The following is a 22,775-nucleotide window of genomic DNA, read 5'->3' as shown; positions in this document are numbered from 1 at the left end:
TTTTACCACAGATCAAATGAGGATTGGAGTGGGACTTCAAATTCTGTACTTGAAGCTGAATGTGAAGCTTTGACTCCCCCAGAAGGGATTTGTAAATGTTAAAAATCATCAATTTATATAGTTTTTGCTAAGGTGAAATCCTAAACCCCAAGTCTTCAAGTAACCAGATTTATAGATTGACCCATGAACCCCAAATGTGCACGGTTGCTATGACGCCAGAGTGTGAGGGGCTTATAAAAAAGAGGAATACTTCTGTAAAGAAGAAAAAATATTAAGCTTTGATTATAAATAAATAAATTAATAAATAAATAAATAAATGAAATGACAATCTAGCTGTTTGGGCAAATATTATTTCTGTCTCTCCAAATTAATACAGTCTAAAAAAAGCGTAACAAAACAGTCCAGTGTTTATATATCATTGTGAGTTAATTACTCATCTGACAGAACACATGGTAGAAAGATTTACAGGAATTCTTCACTGGATTCATTTCCCAGACTGCTGTGTTGTGGCCTTTTTTTACATTGAGGTTTTTCTGCCCCTAACATTTAGAGAGTCCTTCAGGAGGACCTGAGCAGCTTCAGTGGGAACGTGGTTTCAAGTTTGCAGTGAAAGTAACCGAACCTCCGCACCGCCGTTCCTGCAGAGCGGACACCAGATCTGCTCCATCAATAATCCAGATGAGCGTTTGTCCGTTTGACCCTTTAAACTTCCAACAAGTCCGTCAGGAAATATCCCACAAAAGAATCCATACTAAGCCCAGCAGGCTTCTTTTCCAAAGATGTTTTGGTCCCATCCAAACGGCGTGGATGACGTTTCTTGTTCAGGTCTTCAAGCACTTCACGAGAACAAGCAGCTGATTTTAAAACCGCTGCCATCGCAGATCCATACCCCTACTCGATGACCTACTTGAATGAGAAATGTACAAAGCTTCTACACTGTGAGAATTTCAGAATAAGAGGCCTGTCGTTCCACTCAGAAGCTCCTCCTGGCCTTAAACATGCAGGAGCGTGAAGGAAAGGAGACTTTTCCTCCAGAGAGGATTCAACAGGTTCAACAGAGGTTCAACAGACCCCAGGATTGAGTCAGTGGTGCTTTCCGGTCTCTTTTTTTGTCTTTTTCGTCAGTCGATCCTAGCACTGGTTTTGGGTTTCCATTCTCACTAATGTGAATCATCTCTACAGCAAGGAGAAGTCTGTTGACTGGCTTTTCCTGGGCTTTCTGTACAGTTTTTGAGGCTCTGCAGACTTCAGGTTTTGGTTGCTTTTTGACTTTTTTTTTTTTGGTTAATCCCAATTCTTGTTTTAAACAACCAATCATACCAGTAAGAGTTGTCGCCATGGCAACGAGGAAAACATAGGAGAACCCTGTTTGTTCTGGGCTTTCTTGCATATCAGACAGAGATGATCTCAAAAACACAGAATGAATTAATCTCCTTTATGTCATCAAACAGCTGATAAATATTCCTTTATTGAAGGATGGCCAGGTAAATTAATCGCAACACCTCACTTCCATGCGTTTGTGTTGTTTGTGGGATTACTGGCCTCTAGAACCAAAAAGATGCAAAGCAAAAATGAATAAATAATAAAAAAATCATCAAATGAAAAAAGTATTTTTCATAAAGCTTCACTTTGCCAGTGCAGCAGGACACGCTGCCAAAGAGTTATTAGACGAGGAGAAGGGGATTGATTTCGACGACTGACACCTGAAAGAAGAAGAAGAGGTGAAAGGATGTTAAATTTCTATTCAAACACAGATTAAACTCATCTGGCAGCAGTGAGATTACAGAGGAGACGACAAGAGATTAAGACGGCTGAGTGTGGCTAGATCAGAGTAATCCCTTTTAGAGATGAACTAACACTAAACTGATAACAGACACTGCTTGTTATAGATAAAGTATCTAATGATAGGGCGGAAAAAAGAAAATTGAAAAGAATTAAAAGTTTTTATGAGAGCTAAACTAAATTAAATACAGCTTTGTCCATGCAATTTCCAGAATTATTAAAGAAATAGAAAAAATCCTTATTTAAAAAAAGGTTTCATAGACTTGATTTTAATGTTCGGTTTCTTTCATTTAAAAAAAGTAGCTGGTTGTTGTTGCTACAAAGTCTAACATTAACAAAACAATTGATAACTTTTTGTTTGTTTTTTGTTTTACGCTACCAAAATACAAATAAATAAAAGTCAACTGTTCTGTCAAATATCTCCATAATAATTCAATTTCCAAGCTTAATTACAACAAGAAACCCATATCATTACAACCCCACCACTGTGCTTCACCATACGTCTGTTCCAGCCAACATGCTGATTGGTTTTAACATTTGACATTTATCTAATCTGGTCATAATCTGTCCAAACAGTCATTCTTGAAGTTCGTTTGAAAAAAAGTACACGTCACATCGGTTACAAGGGGGGCTCAATTCTTTGAGATTTTTTAAGTTAAGTGTAACATTTCAAATATTGAAACAAAAAAAAAGAGTTTAAATCAGATCTTCATGTTTCTAGTTAATCTGACTTCATAGACTCATTACAAGAATTGCTTAGTATTTATATTTACGTTTAAAAAATGTTTTTTAAATTCATAAATGAGAGTTTTAAGAATATACATTTTTAGAATTGAGTGGAGTAATGACAAATTTGCAAGTGGTTCTTGTTTACACTTTGGGTTAACAGCAGCTGCTTCATGAGAAGACAAAGACTCAAGTCATGCTAAATTGCTTTAGACAAAAGCCTTTAAAAACATACACAGTACCACTGGCCATTGTTCTTTTTCTTTTCTTTAAGAACGAGAAAATGACTCTGACTGCTTTAAAGTTTGTTGTTCTTCTTTTAAATGCAGTTCAGTGGCCTTGTGGTAACGTTTCCCCCTTTAGACTGGAAGGTCTGAGTCAAACCAAAGACTCTAGAAATGGGACCCAACGCCTCCCTGCTTGACTCTCAGCATGGAGGGGTTGGATTTGGGGGTGAAGCCACCAAGTGCACAGCTGTGTCTGCAGTTGACCCAGATGTTGAGAACAAGTTTCACACACCTAGGTGTGTGACAAATGCTCCTATTCCGATGCATCCACTTGTAGACAAATAGATAGATGAACGTCTTCGTTCTCCTCGCCTGAGCTGGAAACTGGAACTTAACTTTATGATTCCAATATGTTAGCTTGGGGTTGTGAGTGGCTGTAAACTAATGGAAGGAAGTGTAAACAAATGAATGATGTGTGCAGGCTATTCTGGGCCAACAGCCCCGCCCACAACTCAGAGGAGACTTTCTAAAAAACTCCTGCTGGTCTGCAGAGTCTACGTCCTAGAAAATGAGGCAGATTTCTTTCTTTTTGGGCTAAAAACAACATCATCATAATTTAAAAACCACTGGGAAGGATTTTACAATAGATCAAAAGATGATCGGATGGAGACTTTAAATAAAAAAAACTAGGAGAAAATGCTAAATATGTATGAAAAAAGTGCCTAAACTTTAAAATAATTCAATGTAATCGTTTTTGTGTTAAATTGTTTTGAAGTAAAAACCACTTCAAGACAAAAAAATGACAAAAATATTTACATATGTATGCCTGTTCTGCAGCTTTGCAAGCAGGTTTTCTTTTCATTCATAGATTCATTTAAAAAAGTTTCAATCAAGGGCTTCCAGGTGAGTTAAAAGCCACGTTAAAGCGGTGAAAGTCCACATGCGGGCTCACCAGGAGCTGGACTTGTGAATGTCTCTGTTCTTGGTGGGAGAGTTTTCCTGTGAGGGAGTTTGGTTTGTGGCCGCCTCCGCTAAGCAGTCCAGGGAGGACGGGTTTGGAGGACACATGTCCAGCTCCAGAAACATGATGTTTTCCGCCTGCAGAGGAGAGCACACAGACATGACATCACAGCAGCTGTCAGCAGTCAGGTTCTTCATAATTTACAACAAACATTTAAGGATTTCTCTTAGTATTGATGGTTCTTTGAGCATAAACTGAACACTTTTTGTTAATTAATATAAAAGGTGGCATAATCAGCAGATGACTAGACAATTATTTTGACCATAGATCCAAAGATTTTTACATTTTTTACAGGTAAAATTTAATTTTATTCATTTTTTCTTTTGGTGAAGATTTTTTTTTAGAAAATACCATTAAAATAATGTTAAATAAATACATTTTCTTAAATGGAAAGAAATAAAGAATAAGATTAATTAAAAAATATAAAAGGTGTAGTCATCTTTTTAAAGAAAGATAACATATTTGATCAAAAATTGAACAATGCAGAAGCAAAAACATATTTTTGTTTGACATTTGACATTAACTTAACATTCATTTTCCACATTTACTCTGATAAATAATAAGATACCTCACCACTATAAACAGATTTATGTTTTCATAGCACTGATTACAAAAAAAGCTCACCCTGAATCTGGAATGAGCTCCCATCGCTATGGCAACCCTAGCATACTGACTGATGGGTCGTTTGTATCCGACTGCAGATGTCGGCCTTTTCTTCATCTGTGAGAATTTACTGTAAAGGCAGAAGTTCCATCAGTGAATCACTAATTATGGCTTTAAGGGAGACTGTTTGAGATGAGAAAGATGAGAGAGGAAGAGCGTACTCCTGAAAACCATCACATGAAAGCATCACCGACCTCTGAGCGGGAACGAGAGGCTGGAAATTCCACTGATCCTCCTCTGGGTCGAAGGTCAGCCTGTTCATGATCTTATTCTTCTCCTCCGGAGGAATAAAATTCTCAATGATGAGATACCTGTGCAGACATGATGCAGCTTTAATGTGGCGAGACAGCAGCCTAAAAATATCAAACCAAAGAGCAGCATAGAGACAAACAGATGAATTATGAAGAATAGAATAAACTAAATATTGAGTTTGCTTACGGTACTAAATGTTAGTTGATGAATGTAACATTTATAAATACGTGAATGAAAATGTGAAAATATGTATCGGAAAAATGAAACCTGGTTTTTTTCTTCTAAAACAGGCTAAATAACCAAAAATATTGCTGGTTAGCACTCTTGCCTCACAGCAAGAATGTCCCCGGTTCAAGTCCCGCCAGGGGGACCTGAAACAGAATGGGGGACGTTGCATGTTTCTCTCCCTGCATGCGTTGGTTTTCTCCGGGGTTCATTGATTACCCTAAATTGTTCCTAGGTGTGAGTGTGTGATTTATGTGGACTGTCCCCTGCCTTCGCCCAAGAGTGGCTCCAGCGGCTACGGGACCCCGAAAGGGACAAAACAGGTTTAAGAGATGAATGAATGTTTTGCTGTTAATATCTGACTTTGTCACTTTACAAAAGGCAGCCCATAGCCCCACCCCTTCACGTTTGGTATGATTGAAAAGCCCAAAATGTCCTCTGTAGATACCAAAAGGAGTTCATTCAGTGGTATGCAGTTGTTGGGAGGGATTCATGTTTAGAAATATCCTCCACACCAGGGGTCCCCCAAATCCAGGCCAGTGTCCGACATGTTTTCTAACCCACCGGCTACTGAAGCTCCTTGTTGGCTAAACACCCCTGATCCAGGTAATCAGCAGCAAATAGGGCAGTGATTCTGGAAAACAGGACACCGGCCCTCAAGGCCTGGATTTGGGGACCCCTGCTCTGCACAGAACAGATTTACACTGCTGTGTGTGAGGTGAGAGAGCAGGTGGAAGAAGATAAACCGAGAAGCTGAGACGTGCTGGTGCCTGCACTTCCTCGGGACGCTGTTGTGACTCACTTGAACTTGAGCTCTCTGGTCAGCTCGTTTTGAGTCTGCTCCAGCTCCTGCCGGCTCCCCACATGCTCGTCGTTCATGTCCTTGATTTCCGCCTTGATGCACTGCAGCTTGGAGTACAGCTGCAGGAACACAAACAGTCAGCGGCTGAGAGGAGCCAAGCTTCTCAGTTTGGGGTATCTGCTGGTGCACTCGTCTCCAGATTGCAGCAGCTTGGTTGCCCATAGCAACAGCACTGGGGGCACTGGTATCTGGAGAGCTGGCCAGCCAATGGGAGCACGCCAAGTCCGCCCCCCACCCTCAATTTGGTTCATTCCTCTACTTCTCTGCTGCACCCCTTAGCCCCCACATTGTTCTGTATAACTTCAGCCTGAAAATCAGCCGCTCAGCCTGACTTTTAACCCCGAAACTGCAGTGAAGATGCATTTTATTGCAATGTGGACGACATTCTGCAAATATTTTAAACACAAAAACACTGAAAATAGAGATTTTCATGTAAACAAACCACAACGCGAGTCACTGAGTCGAGTGAAAGGATGTGTACACATCTGTTGGACTCACACATATGACCTCAAAGGAGTCAAACAGATGTGTAATTTAGATTTTTTTGTCTGAAATATGTTAGAACACAAATTTATCATGGTAAATTTTCAGACTTTGATACAGTATTTGCCTTAGTCTTCTACTTTACAAATCTCTTAAAGTTTTTAAAGCAAATTTTGAATTTTACTTAGGTATTTTAAATAAACATTGTGTAATTAGATTTTTTAAAACAGTTTTGTCAAAGTTGAGTTTTCATAGATGATCCTAAAATGTTCTGTGAAAGACGTACATTTTCTGTTATAATGCTTTGTGTGGTGGTCACTTAATTTTGTCTTCTAAATATCTTCAAGTTTCTCCAGCGAACTGAGCATTAAATTAGTATTTCAGTATTAAATTAGTATTTTAGCATTGCTGCCTCTTGTACAAACTATTTTAAGCTGACCATAAGTAAACAAAGCAGATATATAACTTTTTGAAAAAGATCTTGTTCACTGTTTTTTCCCCTATTTTTACTTTTTATGTTGCCATACAGTGGGGAAAAAAAGTATTTAGTCAGTCACCGATTGTGCAAGTTCTCCCACTTAAAAAGATGGGAGAGGCCTGTAATTTTCATCATAGCTTTACAGACCATAAAAACAAAGACGCACGTGGATCTATTTATTCTTTTTTTGTGGCCCGCCGAGAGTATTGTCTACGTAGCAAATACTATCTTATTCAAACAGTATTTTGTTGTCTGCTGATTCTGGTTCTGAAAATATCTGATCCTTATTCACAAGATTTGAACAAAGAAATACTCACAAATGCTATTTTAGGCCTAATTATCTTTAAATATCTCCTCCATCATGAGAAAAATGCCACAAGAACAAGATAAACACCAAAAACACAATTTTCAACTGAGTGGGTCTTTCATTCAGTATTTTAGTCTTTTTTCACACTGCTAGGAATAAATACTCTTTATGTAAACGAAGATCACAACTTTTCCAAAATAATATGAAATGGAGATAAAGCCAAGGACTCAGCCATAGGAAGTAAATACTTTTCCACACACTGCTTCTTCATTTTGGTTCAATTTATGTGAAACTGGTCATTTAAAGTAAATGTAAATATTGTCATCTAATGTGAATGTAATTTTTCTAAAAAATAGGTTACTTTATTGTTAGGAATAATTAGAAACAGAATAGTTAGAAACTCACTTTTACTTTTTATTACACTGATGGTTTAAACTTTGATTCACTATGTATTATCATCTCAAAATTATATTACAAGGCACAATCAAGACTATTGTCTCGTAACATTCCTTCAGCATCCTCCCCTTCCATCTTTGTGTGTGCTGGTGTGTGCGCTCTGCTAAATGTCTGTGATAACCTCAGAGAGATCTGACACTTTAAGCTCTCTGACCTTCGAACATCTAGCCTGCAACTGGGGGTGGATTTTTCACACCACCATCCATCGGATGATGTTCTGAATATGCAAATGCAGGACTTATATACCAAGCCCATTTTCCTGTTTTCTTTGTTCAGACTTTGAGCTCCGTTGTTCGGACTTTGATGCAGTAACCTGTTCATCTGTCTGTAACCCTTTGTACAAATCTGTGCCTTTTGTGCGGAGTAAATCTTCACTGAAGCTAAGTATTGTCTCTGAGTCATTATTCATTCATTTCTGTGTTCAAGAAATTGACAGGGTACGGACCTAATAATTTTATCAATACAGTCCAATCTAGCAGAGCCAGTTTCTTCACACTTATTTTGAAAGCTAGTAGACCCACCTTCTTGAGCTTTTTGGTCTTTGCCTCAACTTCCTGTTGTAGAGACGTGAACGTCTCCCTGAGCTCCACCGTCTCCTCATCCTGGACCAGCATCTGCTGCTGGATTTCCCTCTCCTTGCGAGTCTGACAACATAAAGTCCATCTTTAACAGCAGACTTTGTTTTCGAACGCACATGAGAAGGGATTTTAAGGGTGAGCACAGTTTCTTTACCTGCTCTGCAATCTCCTGCCTCTTCACCTCCAGCATCTTCTGTTGCTCGTTGGTGTGATCCATGATGTTCTTACCACCAACTAGAAGCTTGCTCTCCATCGCCTGAGAACAGAACCCATTATCAGTGTACGTTTTTAGAAACCAGCTGGCAAAACGTAAGATGAGAAGGCTGACTTCCAGGAACTGGAAAGGTGAGGCAAACTTTAGAATGAGCTAAAAACAAATAAGTTTCCAAAAGTACAAAGTCCCCAATCTGATCATCTTTTGATCTACTTTCAAAGTGTTCCCAGTGGTCTGTTCATTATGATTATACCACTTTTGGCCCAAATCAAAAACCTGTGTCGTTTTCTAGGACATAGTTTCTGCAGAACAGCAGTAGGTCATTAGCAATTCACCTCAGAGTTGTGGGCTCTTGGCAGGGAAAAACCCCTTCCCCAGAAAAGGTAGGAACTACGGGACATCACTGATTGGATAATGACGTTTGGAGTTTTTTCAAATGCATCTTATGCAAATTAATAAAGGTTTTATGATTGGTGGGCCCTGCGACAGGCTGGGGACCTGTCCGGGATGTACCCTGACTTTGCCCCGCAGTAGCCGGGTTGGGCTCTACCAGTCCTGTGAACTGGAAAGTGATATATTATGTTAAGTACATGGATGGAAGGATATTTAAATACATTGCTTTATGCCAATTTCCTCGCATTTAAAATGATGGACAAATGTCATCATCCAATCAGTGATGTCCCATAGTACCTACCTTTTACATTTTCTTATTGTGATTTATTTTTTAATGTTTCTATTCTGACACTGGAAATTACTTTTGCTTTCCAAAAAATATCAGTTTAATTTGTTGGTATTTTGTTTTGATTTCTAAAATGTAATGTTGTTTTCTTATTATTTGTTTTACTTTGATATTCTATTGAATACGTTTTTGTGTTCAGTGATTTGTTGATGTGATATTTTCTTCAGTTTAGATCTAGATACCAGCTGGGACCAGGACAACATAGACAAACATGGATCTTTGGGTTTTGCTGATGAGGCACATAGGAACAAATCGGACAGATGACACAGATCAAAGGCCGGGGGCTAAACTGGTCCTAGGAGCTGCTGGAGGTCAGAGAGAGTTCATGTGGGAACAGTCAAGCGTCTGTGAACACAAAAGCTGCAGTCAGTGCAAACTTTGCGCTGACGATGCTGCAGCTTCCCGTCAACGTGACGACAAAGCGCCGCAAGGAGCAAAAAATACAAAGAGGAAAACCTACATCTTTAATAAAAATTTCAAAAGGGCTGAGATGTTTCCACTTATAATCTCTTCTAAAGAAGAAGTGCAGATCGTGTGGCAAACGCCCGGTTACAGCATCTTGTTCCCATGGAGATAAACGGTCATTGGAAGTACAGCCTGATGTAAAGCTGCTCACATTCCAGGCTCTGATCCTAAAAAGACATTGTGCGTTTATCAAATGTGTGCATTCTTTACAGTATTTAGCATTTGCTGTCCTCATAGGAGCACAAAAGCAGGTCTGAACTGCAGCAGGGGACAGTGGAGTCCTTCAGAGAGGAAGCAGTACATACAGACCCTCTTTGTTTTCAGTGGTCTTTGTGTGTTTGTGTGGGACTCCTTGTTTTGCTGCTGCTTATTGTTTTCTGTTGTCGTCCGTGAGATTCATTAAAGAGGTTTTTCCTCCCTGCCTCTCTTCTCCCTGGCTGCTCACTAACATCCTGTTTAAATGGAAAATCGATTGTTTTTTTGTTTTGGTCATTAAATGCTGTATGCTCGGGCTATAGCTTCTATTAAACATGAGCAGTCTCGCTGTGAGCCTGAAAGTGTGTCAAAAATCTAAATTAAAGTGAATTTAATCAACTGAAGCCATTTTGTTTTCATCTATTAACAAATCGGCTGCAAATGCTTGTTTTTATGCAGTTTCTTAGTTTCAATTTACTTCAGTTACTTTTTGTGCTTTCAACAAAATAATTTTGAAAGTACTTTTACTTTGTATTGCATTTACTAAAATTGCTCGTAATGTTGTCAATTGTTTGAGATAATTCCTACGCTCACTTTTGGATTTTCTTACTTTCTTAATCTTTTTCTTCTTCTTTGCATTCATATGTTGATAATCAGCAGTTGCATGGTTTCTGTGGAAACCTCAACGAATGCATGATGACAGCCACTCTCTAGCATTTGGTTTGGTTTATTATCAGCAGAAACCAGATTGTGTTTATCTTTCAGAAAAATTAGAGAGATACTTAAGGAAAAAGAAAAATGGTATTGAAAGGCTTTAGGAAAAGTGCATGTTTGTGCAGAAGCCTCCATTCCTGTCGTGTATCATGTGCTCATAAGAGCACGCTCGAGTTCTTTTTGCTGCAACTGATGCGTTTTCTGGTGGGAAAATGAGGAGAATGGGTCGTGTTGCGATCTGAGCTGGCTCATCCACATCATTCAGCCAATCACAGCAGGCCCAGAGCCTGCTGGGAGCAAATGAGCTATAAATATCATGGGATCACAACAGCTCCAGTGTGTGCAGCACAGACACAGAAAGCTTTCTGAAAAGAGATAGAAGAACTGCAAAGTAAAAGAGAAGAAATACTGAGAAAGAGAGGATGAAAGAGAAGGACAGAACTTAGAGTCAGCAGTCCTGATGGGAAGTCTCAGATCTCATTACTGTTCACTTAGTGTCTGTATCTATTGACCGACAGATCCGTCAAAGAAATCCAGTTTGACAAAATGAGATAAGCAAGACTTTTTTTTTCACTTCCTGACATGTTTCAGACCCTCTGTCCTTTTCTTTGCTGTCTACATTCACAGATCTGCAGGGGTGACAGTAGATTTTTGTTTATGCCGGTACTGTAACAAGTTTCATCAACATTTCAGTCAGACAACTCTTGCAGTAAGAAATATTTATTTGACACTTAATTTTCCACATTCTTTAAGTTTCCATTCACATCTTTTCGTTTGGCATAAGGCTCCGTTCAATTCCATGAGAAATTTCCATAAAACTTTCGGGTAACAAAACCCCCTTTACGGAGCCCACAGGTGGAAGCCGGGGAGGAGGGTGGAGCGAAGAATGAGCGCTGAAGGTAAGAAAGAGAATGAACAGCTGCGCACCTGGGCTTAAATAGGACGCTGAGCAGGTGAGTTAATTGACTGGACCGCCTTAGGGTAGTTACCTGTAAAACACTGCAGCGAGTATCTGCCCGAAATACGACAAGTCGTAATTTTTAGTAGCAGTAATTAAGATTAGGGGTGTAACGATAATCGATGAATTGATTTATCCAACCAACCAGAATGATGAAGTCATGTGACCATACAGTGTGCTACAATGTTCTAAGAATGTTCCCTTTGGATTCTTTGGATGTGGAAAAACAACAGTGGGCTGAATTTTAGGAAACTAAAATGTGAATGGATTTGACATTCATTCCTAATTACTTGTTTGTTTGTACACAGATTTAATTCACACTTGATTATCTTGAAGATTATTAGGAAAGTGGAAACGTCTGAGTCACACTTGTAGAATTTTGGGCTAAAGATGTCCTGAATCGATTTCAGGTCAGTGAATTGGATCATGAATGAACAAATATCAACTATGAATCGGATCGGCGACCACAAATTATCACATAAATCAAATCGTTGCTAAAATAAATAATTACAGCATGTTTTAAAAAACTAGCAGAGCTTCCTTCACACTGAGTGGCAGCCATCTTGTTTCCTTTCCGTTTTGGATTTTGTGCTTTTTCTAAGACTTTCCTCGTTGGAAACTTGATTCCAAGCAGTATTATTGTTTTAAGCATTGGTATTGTTTTTATAGTTTAACGTTAACAAATCACACTTTCGTGCTTGTGTATGCAAAAGGTCTAAAGATCCCATAGACTTAAAATCCCATAGACTTGAATGAACAGCTATTTGTCAAAATAATCATTCTTTCTCTGATTCCTTTTTTAACATGTTCTTGATAATTCTTTGTTTTATGATATTTATTCTGTAGCGCAAGTTATTTAAGCTATAAATAAAAGGATGTGGTCTCACATCCAATGTTCAAAATGTTTGATGGTAGCCCACTTTCAGGGTAGGGGCGTGGCCTTCCAACAAGCTCAGTCCTGATTGGTGAGAGTGGTTGCCATAAAAGCATTGACATTGACCAACTTGGACCAATCACTGCTTATTGATGACGTCTGGCCTCACCATGGAGACATCAATGATGCTTGCAGACAAATAGATCCATGTACGTCTTTGTTTTCCCCGTCTGAGCTCTAAACTGTACAATATTGCTCACCATTTCTGTTGCACCAGTAATGTTTGCTTGGAGAAAAATAAATAAAAATAATCATTGTAATATTATTGTTTCCATTCAAATAGGAAAAATGTCATAAAATTCTGGAGGAGCACAAAGTGCAGCGATCAGATTCTCCTATATGTTAGTTTTGGACTCCACCCACTGATCACATCATCCATATGTCACAGGCCAAAGCTGAATTCCTGACTGGTTGATGCAAGTTTAGTCAAATTCAGACATTAGTAGGAAACATCACTTCAGATTTGGTTGATCAAAAAGAACGTATTTGGACATGAACCCAAATAAAATTGCTTTTGGATAAAACTTTGACAAATAAATAGATGTTGAATCAGAAATTATATTCATGTTAGTTATAAATATGAGGCTAAATTTGTACCAAAGTGTTTCATTTATTTTACAGACCCGATTTCACTTTTTAAACCAATAAATCACACTTCTAAGCATTCTAAGCTTCTAATCTTAGCAGTAGACCATTGCTGAATTTTTAAAACATGTTTCCTTTGTGGTGTTAATAAAAGGCAAATCACGAAGAGAATTCAGATCAGAACTATACAGAACCTGCAGAACGTTAACATTAGATTGTAAAACGTATGGAACCGTTTCAGGCTGATGTTGAATATGAAGCTAATGCAGGTCAGCTGACTAAACAGACACACACTGGGACTTCATTTATCAATATTTTATTGATGCAGCCCTCTCTGCTGAAAGATGGAGCTCAGTCTGTTAACAGCCTCCACACAAAGAGACCTCCTTCTGACTTTCCTTCTCTGATAGGCAGGAAGGCTGCTGTACAAACAGGAAACACCATTATTCCTTCCATGCAGCAGTACATGTGAGTGGATGTGAGTGCATGTGAGGCTTACTAAAAAACAAGCTTTCATATATCAGCATGTACTGCATGGATGCATGCATGGCCACAACCAACACAGATTTATCTGAGCTGATTATGAAAAAGCTTCAACTTGCTAGATTTGTGATCTAAGACAAATATTTTGCGTTGAAATTTGTAAATTCAGATTTAGATTTTTATACTATTACACAGTTCTGTTCTTTGTGCATTTTCTGGGATGTTTTTTGGAGAGAAAAAAAATTTGCAACTACATTATCTAACTTAGTTATATTTGTAGTTTGGAAAATGTTTCTTCAATTTGAAAACTGGATTTTTTTATTTTTTTTGCAAAAGTGTGTCCTGAAAGCCTAACATGCTGAAGTGTCTGCATCCAATTCATTCATTTTATTACTGTTTTATTTGCTTATGTTATTTTGTAGTAGCCTTGGTTTTTTTCAAGAACAGTTTAAGGAACTTGTGTGATTTAAAAATCACTGAATAGAAAATGAAGAATGCGTCTGATGAGATGCAGGGAGATGTTCCAGTTTTGTCCCAGAAAAATGGAGTCTAAGAATAGTCCAATGGAGGGTCAAAGAGAACAGTTGCTTGCTCCGGCTTCACTGGACTGACAGTTTCAGACCCAATAGAATCAGAGAAACATGCAGCATAAAGACTTTCCTGATGTTCAACAATCCTCCGTCCTGTCTGCTGATCTGCAGGCTCAACAAAAGGTGGAAAACGAGGAGTGACAGGACACGAGCTCAAAGTCAGTCTTAACCTGGGATCTTGACTAAATCAACCCCGACAACAGTAGGAGCAGATGTTATACAACAGTTGCACATGGACAGATGGAACGAGTTAGCAACAAACGCCAGACGCGCTGCACAAATTGAGGTCTGACCTTTGCTTGTTGAGCGTCAGACTCAAAAAACGACAAACTCCACTGTGTGATCATCTGACATGTTTCTGCAAATAGTTGTTTTTTTAATATTTTACAACCTCTCTGTGATTGGTTGAGAGAGTAGCCATTCATCCATTTTCCAAACTCACTTAATTCCTTTTAGGGGTCATGGGGTTGCTGGAGCCTATCCCAGATACTGTTGGGCAAAGACGGAGTACACCCAAACAGGTCGCCAGTCTGTTGCAGGGCAAAACAGATTGAACTTTGAGTCATTATCAAGTCAAGCTAGGTTAGAAAGAGGGTTGATAGTTTAGGCAATTAAACTCTTGACGGAAAAGAATACAGTGTGGCCTACTGTGCTGAAAGCAGAGAGCAACACTCACACTGTCCATCACAATCCAGGTGCTACTGTGTTCCTGACCCCATACAGTAGGTGGCGGTATAACCCCCCTTTGGTTTACCGTGCACCATCCAATAAAAGAAGGCCTACAACTAACATAACATGCTGCCCCATGTAAGCAGCTCTCGGCATAGTTTGGCTAATCGTGCCGGAAAACGGAACAGAACAATCACCGCAGCCAAACAAACCATAATCTTAGGTAGAATGTACTTGGGCATGGTTTGATAGCTCCTCTGTGTTTAAAGTCAATAAAGGTGAAGACGTGTTTATGAGCAGGTTAACTCTTTAACATCAAAGGTGTCGCAGGCGACGCCTTCTTTGACATACAGCAACTCTACAACCATTTGCACGATCTATTCTGACTATGCTGATTCTAAGGGTGGAAATGAGCGGCTTTTAACAGTTTACACAAGTGAAGTGCTTTTCCTCGCTTCGGCAGTTGAAAGAACGTTAACACTGGAGCCAAACCCTTTAAAGCAGGGGTGTCAAACTCATTTTCACTGAGGGCCACATCAGCATAGTGGCTTGTTAGTCTAGCATAAATCCTTTTAGTTTTTGTCCACTTATTAAAACCCACATAGCTCCATTAAGGAAGGATCAAACTGTCCAAGTGAATAAAGAAAAATATTACATATATGTATTACATGTGTAACATGTTGTCTGCATAAAGACATAAGATAGGCAAACATTGAATAATTACAGCAACTACACATAAATAATATGTAATAAACTAAAGAAAATTTTTATTCTAAGAATTATTCTAAGAAACTTTTATGCTCTCGAGGGCCACATAAAATGACATGGCGGGCCACATCTGGCCCACGGGAATTGAGCTTGACACATGTGCTTTAAAATGTTCAAATGGGTGGAGTGAGGGGTAAACCCATAGCGTTTCACTGTTTATAGAGAGCAGCACTGAAGAGTCGGAGGCAGATGTTATCTTGGGGGGGGGGGAGATAAGTTTAGGAAAGAGAGCATCTGAGAGACAAGATGCTTCAACAATAAAGTCTGTAGATGGTTTGGAGATGATGAGGTCTTAGCAGGAAAACTAATGAGAGGATTTATGGATGTAATGAAAAAGAAGATAATGCTAGTTACTGTCAGTGAATGGATGCCGGAAATGGACATAAATAGAGACACATTGTTGTTGTGAAAATAAAACAAATTGTAACACACAAACCAACAGGATGGACTGAAGATAATGGACGGATAGATGGAAGGATAAATACATGGATCGCTGAATCAGAGATGATGGTGTACCTGCTGCCTGCTCTATATCACAGAGAAGAGGCAGCTTCTGCAGACAGACTTGGCTTGAACTGGCAAAAAAATACTTCACATATTTGAGCTCCGTACAACTGCAGCTTTTCTGTGAAATAAGGGTATGTTTATGGTGTTTTACTTAATAGAAGAATCATAAAGGAGTGTGAGGGGGAGGAATTCACTTTAACAGTTGGACACAAACTTTTTTTAGCGTCTCCAAAAGGAGGATGGTGCTTCTTGCTGGATAAACTTTGTTCTCCCCACAGTTTCCTCCTGAAAATGCTAATGAATGAAAGGCAGGAAATACTTCCTGCCCTGAATTGTCTACCACTTTGAGGGCAGTTGTTCCCCCTCATCGCTCGGCAGAAGCATACAAGGCAGACTGAGTCAAGGACGTCTCAGGATGTAACTCAGATGGGCAGCAAAAACTTTGACACGTTTTGGGTCTGTGGGATCAAACCAGAAGCTGCTCAACAAAATACACAAAAACTCGTAGATAATCTGAAAATCCACAATGTTATGAAGAGACAATCAAACTCTGGCAGACCAGCAAAAATGTAAACAAGCTCGTGCAATGAAACAATTTGTGAAGAGTTTTTTTAAGAGTGAGAAAACATTTCTGTGGCAGGATGAGAAAAACATTAAACAGTAAATCAGGTCCCATATCCAACCTAGATCGTATAATTAAAGTTTCACTTGTTCAGCATAGCAAGATACCCCTCCTTTGAATTAACCAGTTAGATTGTTACTTTCCCCATCAATCACAAAACGGGATTAAAGGGCCTATATCATGCTCTTCTTGGCATTTCAGAGTTAACTATATCCATGTATGTATATTACCTTTGACACACAAAATAACTATTTTTTAATGAAATATGAGTTATTTTTATAGCTCATTTTCCAACGCAGAAGTAAGACGACTCGATCTCTTAAGCTCCGCCTTTCACTCTATGTGGGTGCCGCCCATTTCATGACATCGACCTATAGTTGGCCTCAGCAGCGTGTCTTCGTTATGCCCACAAAAACAAACAGCATCCTAAATTTGGCAAGGACGAATGCGCATATTGTGCATATAAGAAGGAAAGAGTTTTTGCCGATCACTGCTAGCTCCGTGGAGAAAGTGTGTGTGTGTGTGTGTGTGTGTGTGTTAGCCCGGGGGCGGAGCTGGCACCGCAGACTCTTCCTGGAAGAGTTTTTGTGGGTTGGTAGGGGTTAGTGCTAAATGAGCAGGTTTTTAGAGAAATGCGTGAACAAAATACCGCTTAGGGTTTGTTTTTTTGTGAGGAACGAATATTATAATACACTTCAACGTTCAAAATGTTGATGCATGATATAGGCCCTTTAATATCTAGACCATCCAGACTTTGTAGATAAACACAGCGGAACGAGGACACATTTGTTTTGTTTTAAAAACTTGTCCATGGGGTCTAATTTCCATACATCCATTCATTTTCTGAGCCTGATAACCGGTAATCCCTTTCAGTTTTGGGCAAAACTGGGGTACACCCTGGACCGGTTGCAAGTCCTTTGCAGGGTGGGCTATAATTTCTCAAAACAACATAGAAACCTAAGCTAATAAACTCCATCAATTCATTACTTTTCAAATCGGTTTAAATCCCATTAAAATCTTTTTAAATTCCTTTCGGGGTTATGGAGCTGCTGGAGCCTTTCCCAGGCACTATTGAGCAAATCTGGGGTACACCCTGGATGGTTCGACTGTCCTTCCCAGGGCCGCCATTGGACTCACTTAGACACTGAGTTCTAAGGTTAACCATCAGATAACCTCTTCTTAAAGTAATGAGGTTCAAATTGTACTTTTAACATAGAAGCAAACATACCTAAATTTATACTATGGATGAGATATCCCCTATGTACAGGCTGCCATGCTGAATCCAAAAATGACTCATCTGGTATATCAGCAAAATGAATTTCAGCAGCTTCAACAGAGACCCAGACTCCTCAAGGGATTTATTTTGAAGTCACTTCCTGCAACAATGAATGTTCTGAATCTGGTTGAGGTACTGCAGCTAAAGTTGGCAGCTGCAGTGACTTCGTCGCTCTGCATGAGTGACTTACTGACCAGATATGAATAAGGGTGAGTAATTAATGCAGCTTTGACTCAGTGACTGACTGCAGTAATGTGTAAACACAGCACAGAGACGAATGACCTTTTAAGCTCCAGCGGGCACAGCTCCAGTCAGGATAAATCAGCATCAGGACGGAAGAGTTAAGATCAAGGGTTGAATTCATTTAATCGACATTTAAAACTGATTTTATAGGTAGAAGCTCTCCTGGAGAGGAAAGATTTTGTGAAAACATCTGTGTAAAAAGACCTACAAGTCTCACTCTGATCATCTTTCAATCTATTTTCAAAGTGTTCCCAGTGTTTTTTTTAATTATGACTACTGTGTGGCGTTTTTAGCCATTGTCAAAATCAGAGCAGCAGGAGTTCATTAGTAATTCACCTCTGAGTTGTGGGCGGGACTGTTGGCGCAGAGTAAGTTCACACTCTCTCCCACTAGTTTACAGCCTTCACAACCCCAACATTACATTACAGATGCAACAAAAACGGTGAGCAATATTGGAGCTATTGGATACAGCAGTACAGTTTAGATCCAGATTCCAGCTCAGACCAGGAAAACAAAGACATTCATGGATCTATTTGTCTGCATCAGTGGAGTGGATCAGAGAGCTTGTGGCCTGCCAGTTGTAGTTGGTACATACAGTATGCATACAGTTGTCTGTTCCCGTTTTACATAGAGAAATACTCAGAAATGCAGTTTTAATCTTAATTTTCTTTATATATATATCCTCCATGGTTAGGAAAATGCTACAAAAACATGTTAAAAACACCAAGGACAGGTGTCACTGGAGTTGGTCTTTAAGCAAATATCATATTTGCTATCTTTGAACAAAAAAAATCTGACATCTTCTAGCTACCCAAGAACCTTTTCTAGTCAAAACTCTTCGTACACATATCATTTTACAAACACTATTACTATTACTGAACAATATCAGTCCATTTTGTGGTGAAAAATGTATGTTGTTTACAATTTATGGATTGTCAAAATGGAAACATTCACAAGGATGATAGTTCTGTATAAACACAGGTTACCTGCATTATGTATTTTTATGTTAATAAAATTATACATTTGATGCTTTAATGCTTTGGCTCAGAGTTTGACTCATTCCCTTCCAAAATTTGAAGTCTCAAATGGTGCAGTTCCTCAAACGACCACTAGAGGTTGGTTTCAGGAGGGAGCAATTGTTATTGACTCGCAGGTTAAAAAGGATCAACTATGCCTTACTATAAATATAAGCACAGTCTGTTCCTAAAAACGAGTTTTTCCTTACCGCGAAGGAGGGTCTAAGGGCAGGGATGTCCAGTTTAGTTTAGTCAGTTTGTTATTTCAATATAGTATTTTCCTATTGAAATCTATGTATTCATGATCCTTTTGATTTTATGTGTAACTTTTTCAATTACCTATACGAAGCCCATCGAGACGACTGTTGTGAATTTGGGATATACAAATAAAATTGAATTGAAAGGTGCTTGGCACGAACGATTCTGGGTATCATCACCTGGATTTTATTTTGTTGTTTTTTTAATATTTGTTTTACTTTTTTAATTTTTGTTGCGATCTTTATTATGCTTTTGCGTTGTGTGATTTGTTAGTGTTATTCGCACTTCAGGGCCACCGTAGAAATGCACTGACGAAGCTTTCTTTTCACGATAAGCACCACCTCCCAGCACCATCGTCATGCCATCAATCTTCACCTGAGCTCAAGCACATGGACCCGGAAACTCATGAAGTTCCAAGCCTTTGTCTGGACTTACCTTGTACTTTGCAGTCAGCTGCTCCGTGGCTTCCTGCTCCTTCCTCAGATCTCCCAGTAGTTTCTGTTTCTCCTCAACCAGCAGGAACTGGTCCTCTGTGATGGCCTCCTTCTCCCTCTCCAGGCGTTGCTCCTCCAGCTTCACGTAATCATCTGTCTCCGTCTCCACCGCCTCTTCCTCATCCTCCATTTCTTCATCACTGTCTCTGCCCCAGTCCTCACCATCCACCTGCTCCTTCTTCTGTTTGCTCCTCCACCTCCTGTGGTTGAGCTGAGCCTTGAGGCGAGCGATCTCCTTCTGGAACTCGCGCAGCAGAGCGTCTTTGGGGTCCTCGTTTACTTTGGGTTGGTTTTGAATGTTCTTGGCACGGTTGGCGTACCGGAGCGTGGTAAGTGTCTCATCGTAGTGTGCAGGGGCTGGGCCAAGTGTGGCGACCATGACAGTCTTGGCATTCCCGCCCAAAGAGTCCTGCAGGAGTCGAGTCAGCTTCGAGTCCCTGTAGGGAACATGTCCACTGCGTCCATCTGCTAAAGCTGAAATGACGTTCCCAAGAGCTGACAACGACAGGTTTATCTTGGCAGCCTCCTTCAAGCGCTCTCCGTGGACACCGGTCTTGGCTTGGCGTTCACTCCCGGCCAAGTCCACCAGGTTCAGGCGCCCTACTCTAATATGTTTTCTTCCATCTGGACCAGGCTGGCTGCACTCAACCGTGATCAAGAACAAGGCGTGAGACCTGGATGAATGCTCGTTCATGTCCGTTGCTCCAACTACCCTCGTCTGATTGCCTACGTTCATCACCTCCTCAATCTCTTTAATGCTCTTGCAGACACATGATGTGAGATCCTGAACATACACCCCTGTCTCTGGACTCTCCCTGAGATCCAGGCCTCTGGTAGTGCTGTGGTTTGGATCAAGGAGGTCACGAATCTCCTCTCGGTAGATCTCAAGGTAGGAGGCCCGGACCAGGTACTGCTTGTCCGACTGGGAGCGGGAGATGTGTGTGAAGATGTGGTCGAAGGCGTTAGGAATTACACCTCGTTTTTCTGGGTCCAGCCAGGCTCCCTGCATAGTGTAGGTCTTCCCAGTTCCGGTTTGTCCATAGGCGAAGATGGTACCATTGAACCCCGCCAGGACTGAATCTATCAGCGGCCGCACACTTTCGTCGTACAGGTCTCGCTGTTTAGAGTTTCCGTCATAGACCGCATCAAATGTGAAGGTTTTCTGGGGCTCGCTTGGTGAGGCGCGGGGGTTTCTGAGGATCACCTGTCCGAGCCGCAGATCCATCTGCACAATCCCCCCCACAGGCCCAGAGGACTCCTCTTTCCGGTTCAATGGACGGCATCGTACAACCACCTTCACTGACTCACTGCTCTTGTTTTTTGACATGGTAGGCTTCTGTGTTATGACATGAGACAGAAATCCAGATTATATCTTCTCGATGAAGGCAACAACCTCTGTAGTCACTTAAATGCAGAATCTCAGTGCTCTGTCATTTTCATGTATTCTTCAGCGTTACTACTCTGGGTTAATGCAGAATCTAAACATAAAAGCAGGATGATATGCAGTCCATTAAAGCATAGTAAGATCACTGACGGTAATTTTCCCATTAGACGGATGCTCGGAATCCCTCAACGCCTCGTTCAGCTCCTAACGGTCAGCTCCTACCGCTCGGCTCCTGTCCGTAAATATGAGAATCCCACACAGCCGGTAGAGACAGGGTGTGTTGACGCGTCGTCCTCCCGTCTCGCACTCCTCTCATCCGGCAGAAGCGCCGCTCCTGGTTCTCCGTATCTCCCGGTTCTCTGCTGCTCCGAGATGCTCCTAACTGGATCCGCTCCTGCACGCAAAAACACACGCGCAAACGGTCATTCAACCGCCACACCCCACATCACTGCAGAGCCGAGCAAAGGATCATGGGAAATTGAGTCAAACAAATCTGTCACTATTTCAGTGTTTAGATTTTCTTCTGTGTTAAAATCATCTTTAAAATGTAAATCCTTAAGATTAACATTTAGGTCTGATAGAAAATTGAATTAAAAAAAATTAAAAATTATTTAAACTCTAAACTACAAAGTCCAGTGAGTCCAATTCATTTAATTTACATCTAATTTGATCCAGGTTAATCTAGTGTGGCCCGAATTTAAAATGTACCTATATTTATATGCAGAGCTATCTCATAAATTCAGTGACATAAATATATTTAAAACAACAGCGAAATTTATTTTTTTGTTTCCTCGGCATATGAACTCCTCATGGACATAAAGAGATGTTACTTAAAGAAGATAAAAACAATCTTGAACTGGAAAAGATTATAACAAAAAAAACATTTGATTGGGGGTAAATAGGAAGGCATGATGTAAAAGCAATCTAAAATCAAACTAATTAAGATGTAAAGGGACTGCTGACCACAAAAAAAAAGAAAAAAAGGTTCAATTGTATGATTTTCAAAGCCAAAAATCTCCAGAACATCTAAGAAGTTATTCACATGTTAAACACTTGTTTCAGCACTCTGGAAACAATCCAAAATTATCTAGAAGATATGTACTTCTCGATTTGATTACCACACACAAAATCTTTGAAAGTCTGGGAATTTCTTTTGATTATTGCTTTTCAACAGTTCATGGTGTTTAGATAAACAGAGGAAAGCAGCGACAGTAGACCTATAGGAATTTGAAAATTAAAAAAACTATCCCCCTCCCCCACCAAGAAAACACCCTTTTTAAATAATCTATTTATTTTCAAGAGCCAATTCGCAATGATAGGAAAAAACAGATTTTTTTTTGTTTTTTTCTCTCTAAATTTACTGAAATGTGTTAAAAGAGCACCCCCTGGTGGATAAGTGTGGAATATTCTCATCATTTGACCTATATTGTTCCAATGTCACCAAATACTGTTCAAAAGTGCCGCCCTGTCACTTTTATTTAAAAAGAAACCTTTTTTTTAATGAGATAAAATTTTCCTAGGACACAACAAAGAATATTATTGTCTATTTTGGTCAAAATAGCTTTATTTCTCACTTCGTAAAGTCTGTTTGAAGTATGTTA

The 22,775-nt window shown here is 39.8% G+C and overlaps 1 protein-coding gene across 3 annotated transcripts; it reads right to left on the bottom strand.

Moving 5' to 3' along the window:
* Positions 1 to 330: 330 nt before the first annotated feature.
* Positions 331 to 21,635, bottom strand: LOC101173427 (kinesin-like protein KIF3C). 3 transcript variants are annotated; one of them, XM_011491981.3, is made up of 10 exons: positions 21,325 to 21,635; positions 19,732 to 21,126; positions 8,215 to 8,316; positions 8,004 to 8,126; positions 5,699 to 5,817; positions 4,614 to 4,730; positions 4,381 to 4,489; positions 3,688 to 3,833; positions 1,629 to 1,703; positions 331 to 1,544 (listed from the first exon to the last, which is right to left on the bottom strand). In XM_011491981.3, the coding sequence occupies exons 2-10, from the start codon at positions 21,115 to 21,117 to the stop codon at positions 1,535 to 1,537; spliced, it is 2,187 nt and encodes a 728-aa protein (XP_011490283.1). In that variant the 5' UTR covers positions 21,118 to 21,126; positions 21,325 to 21,635; the 3' UTR covers positions 331 to 1,534. The 3 variants fall into 3 exon arrangements, with proteins under 3 accessions (XP_011490283.1, XP_020570108.1, XP_011490282.1); XM_020714449.2 differs by having other exon boundaries at positions 21,397 to 21,635; XM_011491980.3 differs by having other exon boundaries at positions 19,732 to 21,635.
* Between the last annotated feature and the right edge of the window lie 1,140 nt (positions 21,636 to 22,775).

The sequence above is a fragment of the Oryzias latipes genome, chromosome 24 (assembly GCF_002234675.1).
Source record: "Oryzias latipes chromosome 24, ASM223467v1".
In the NCBI taxonomy this organism is placed as follows: Eukaryota; Metazoa; Chordata; class Actinopteri; order Beloniformes; family Adrianichthyidae; genus Oryzias; species Oryzias latipes.
The sequence above is the reverse complement of the archived record's forward strand: the minus strand, read 5'-3'. Positions and strand labels throughout refer to the sequence as shown.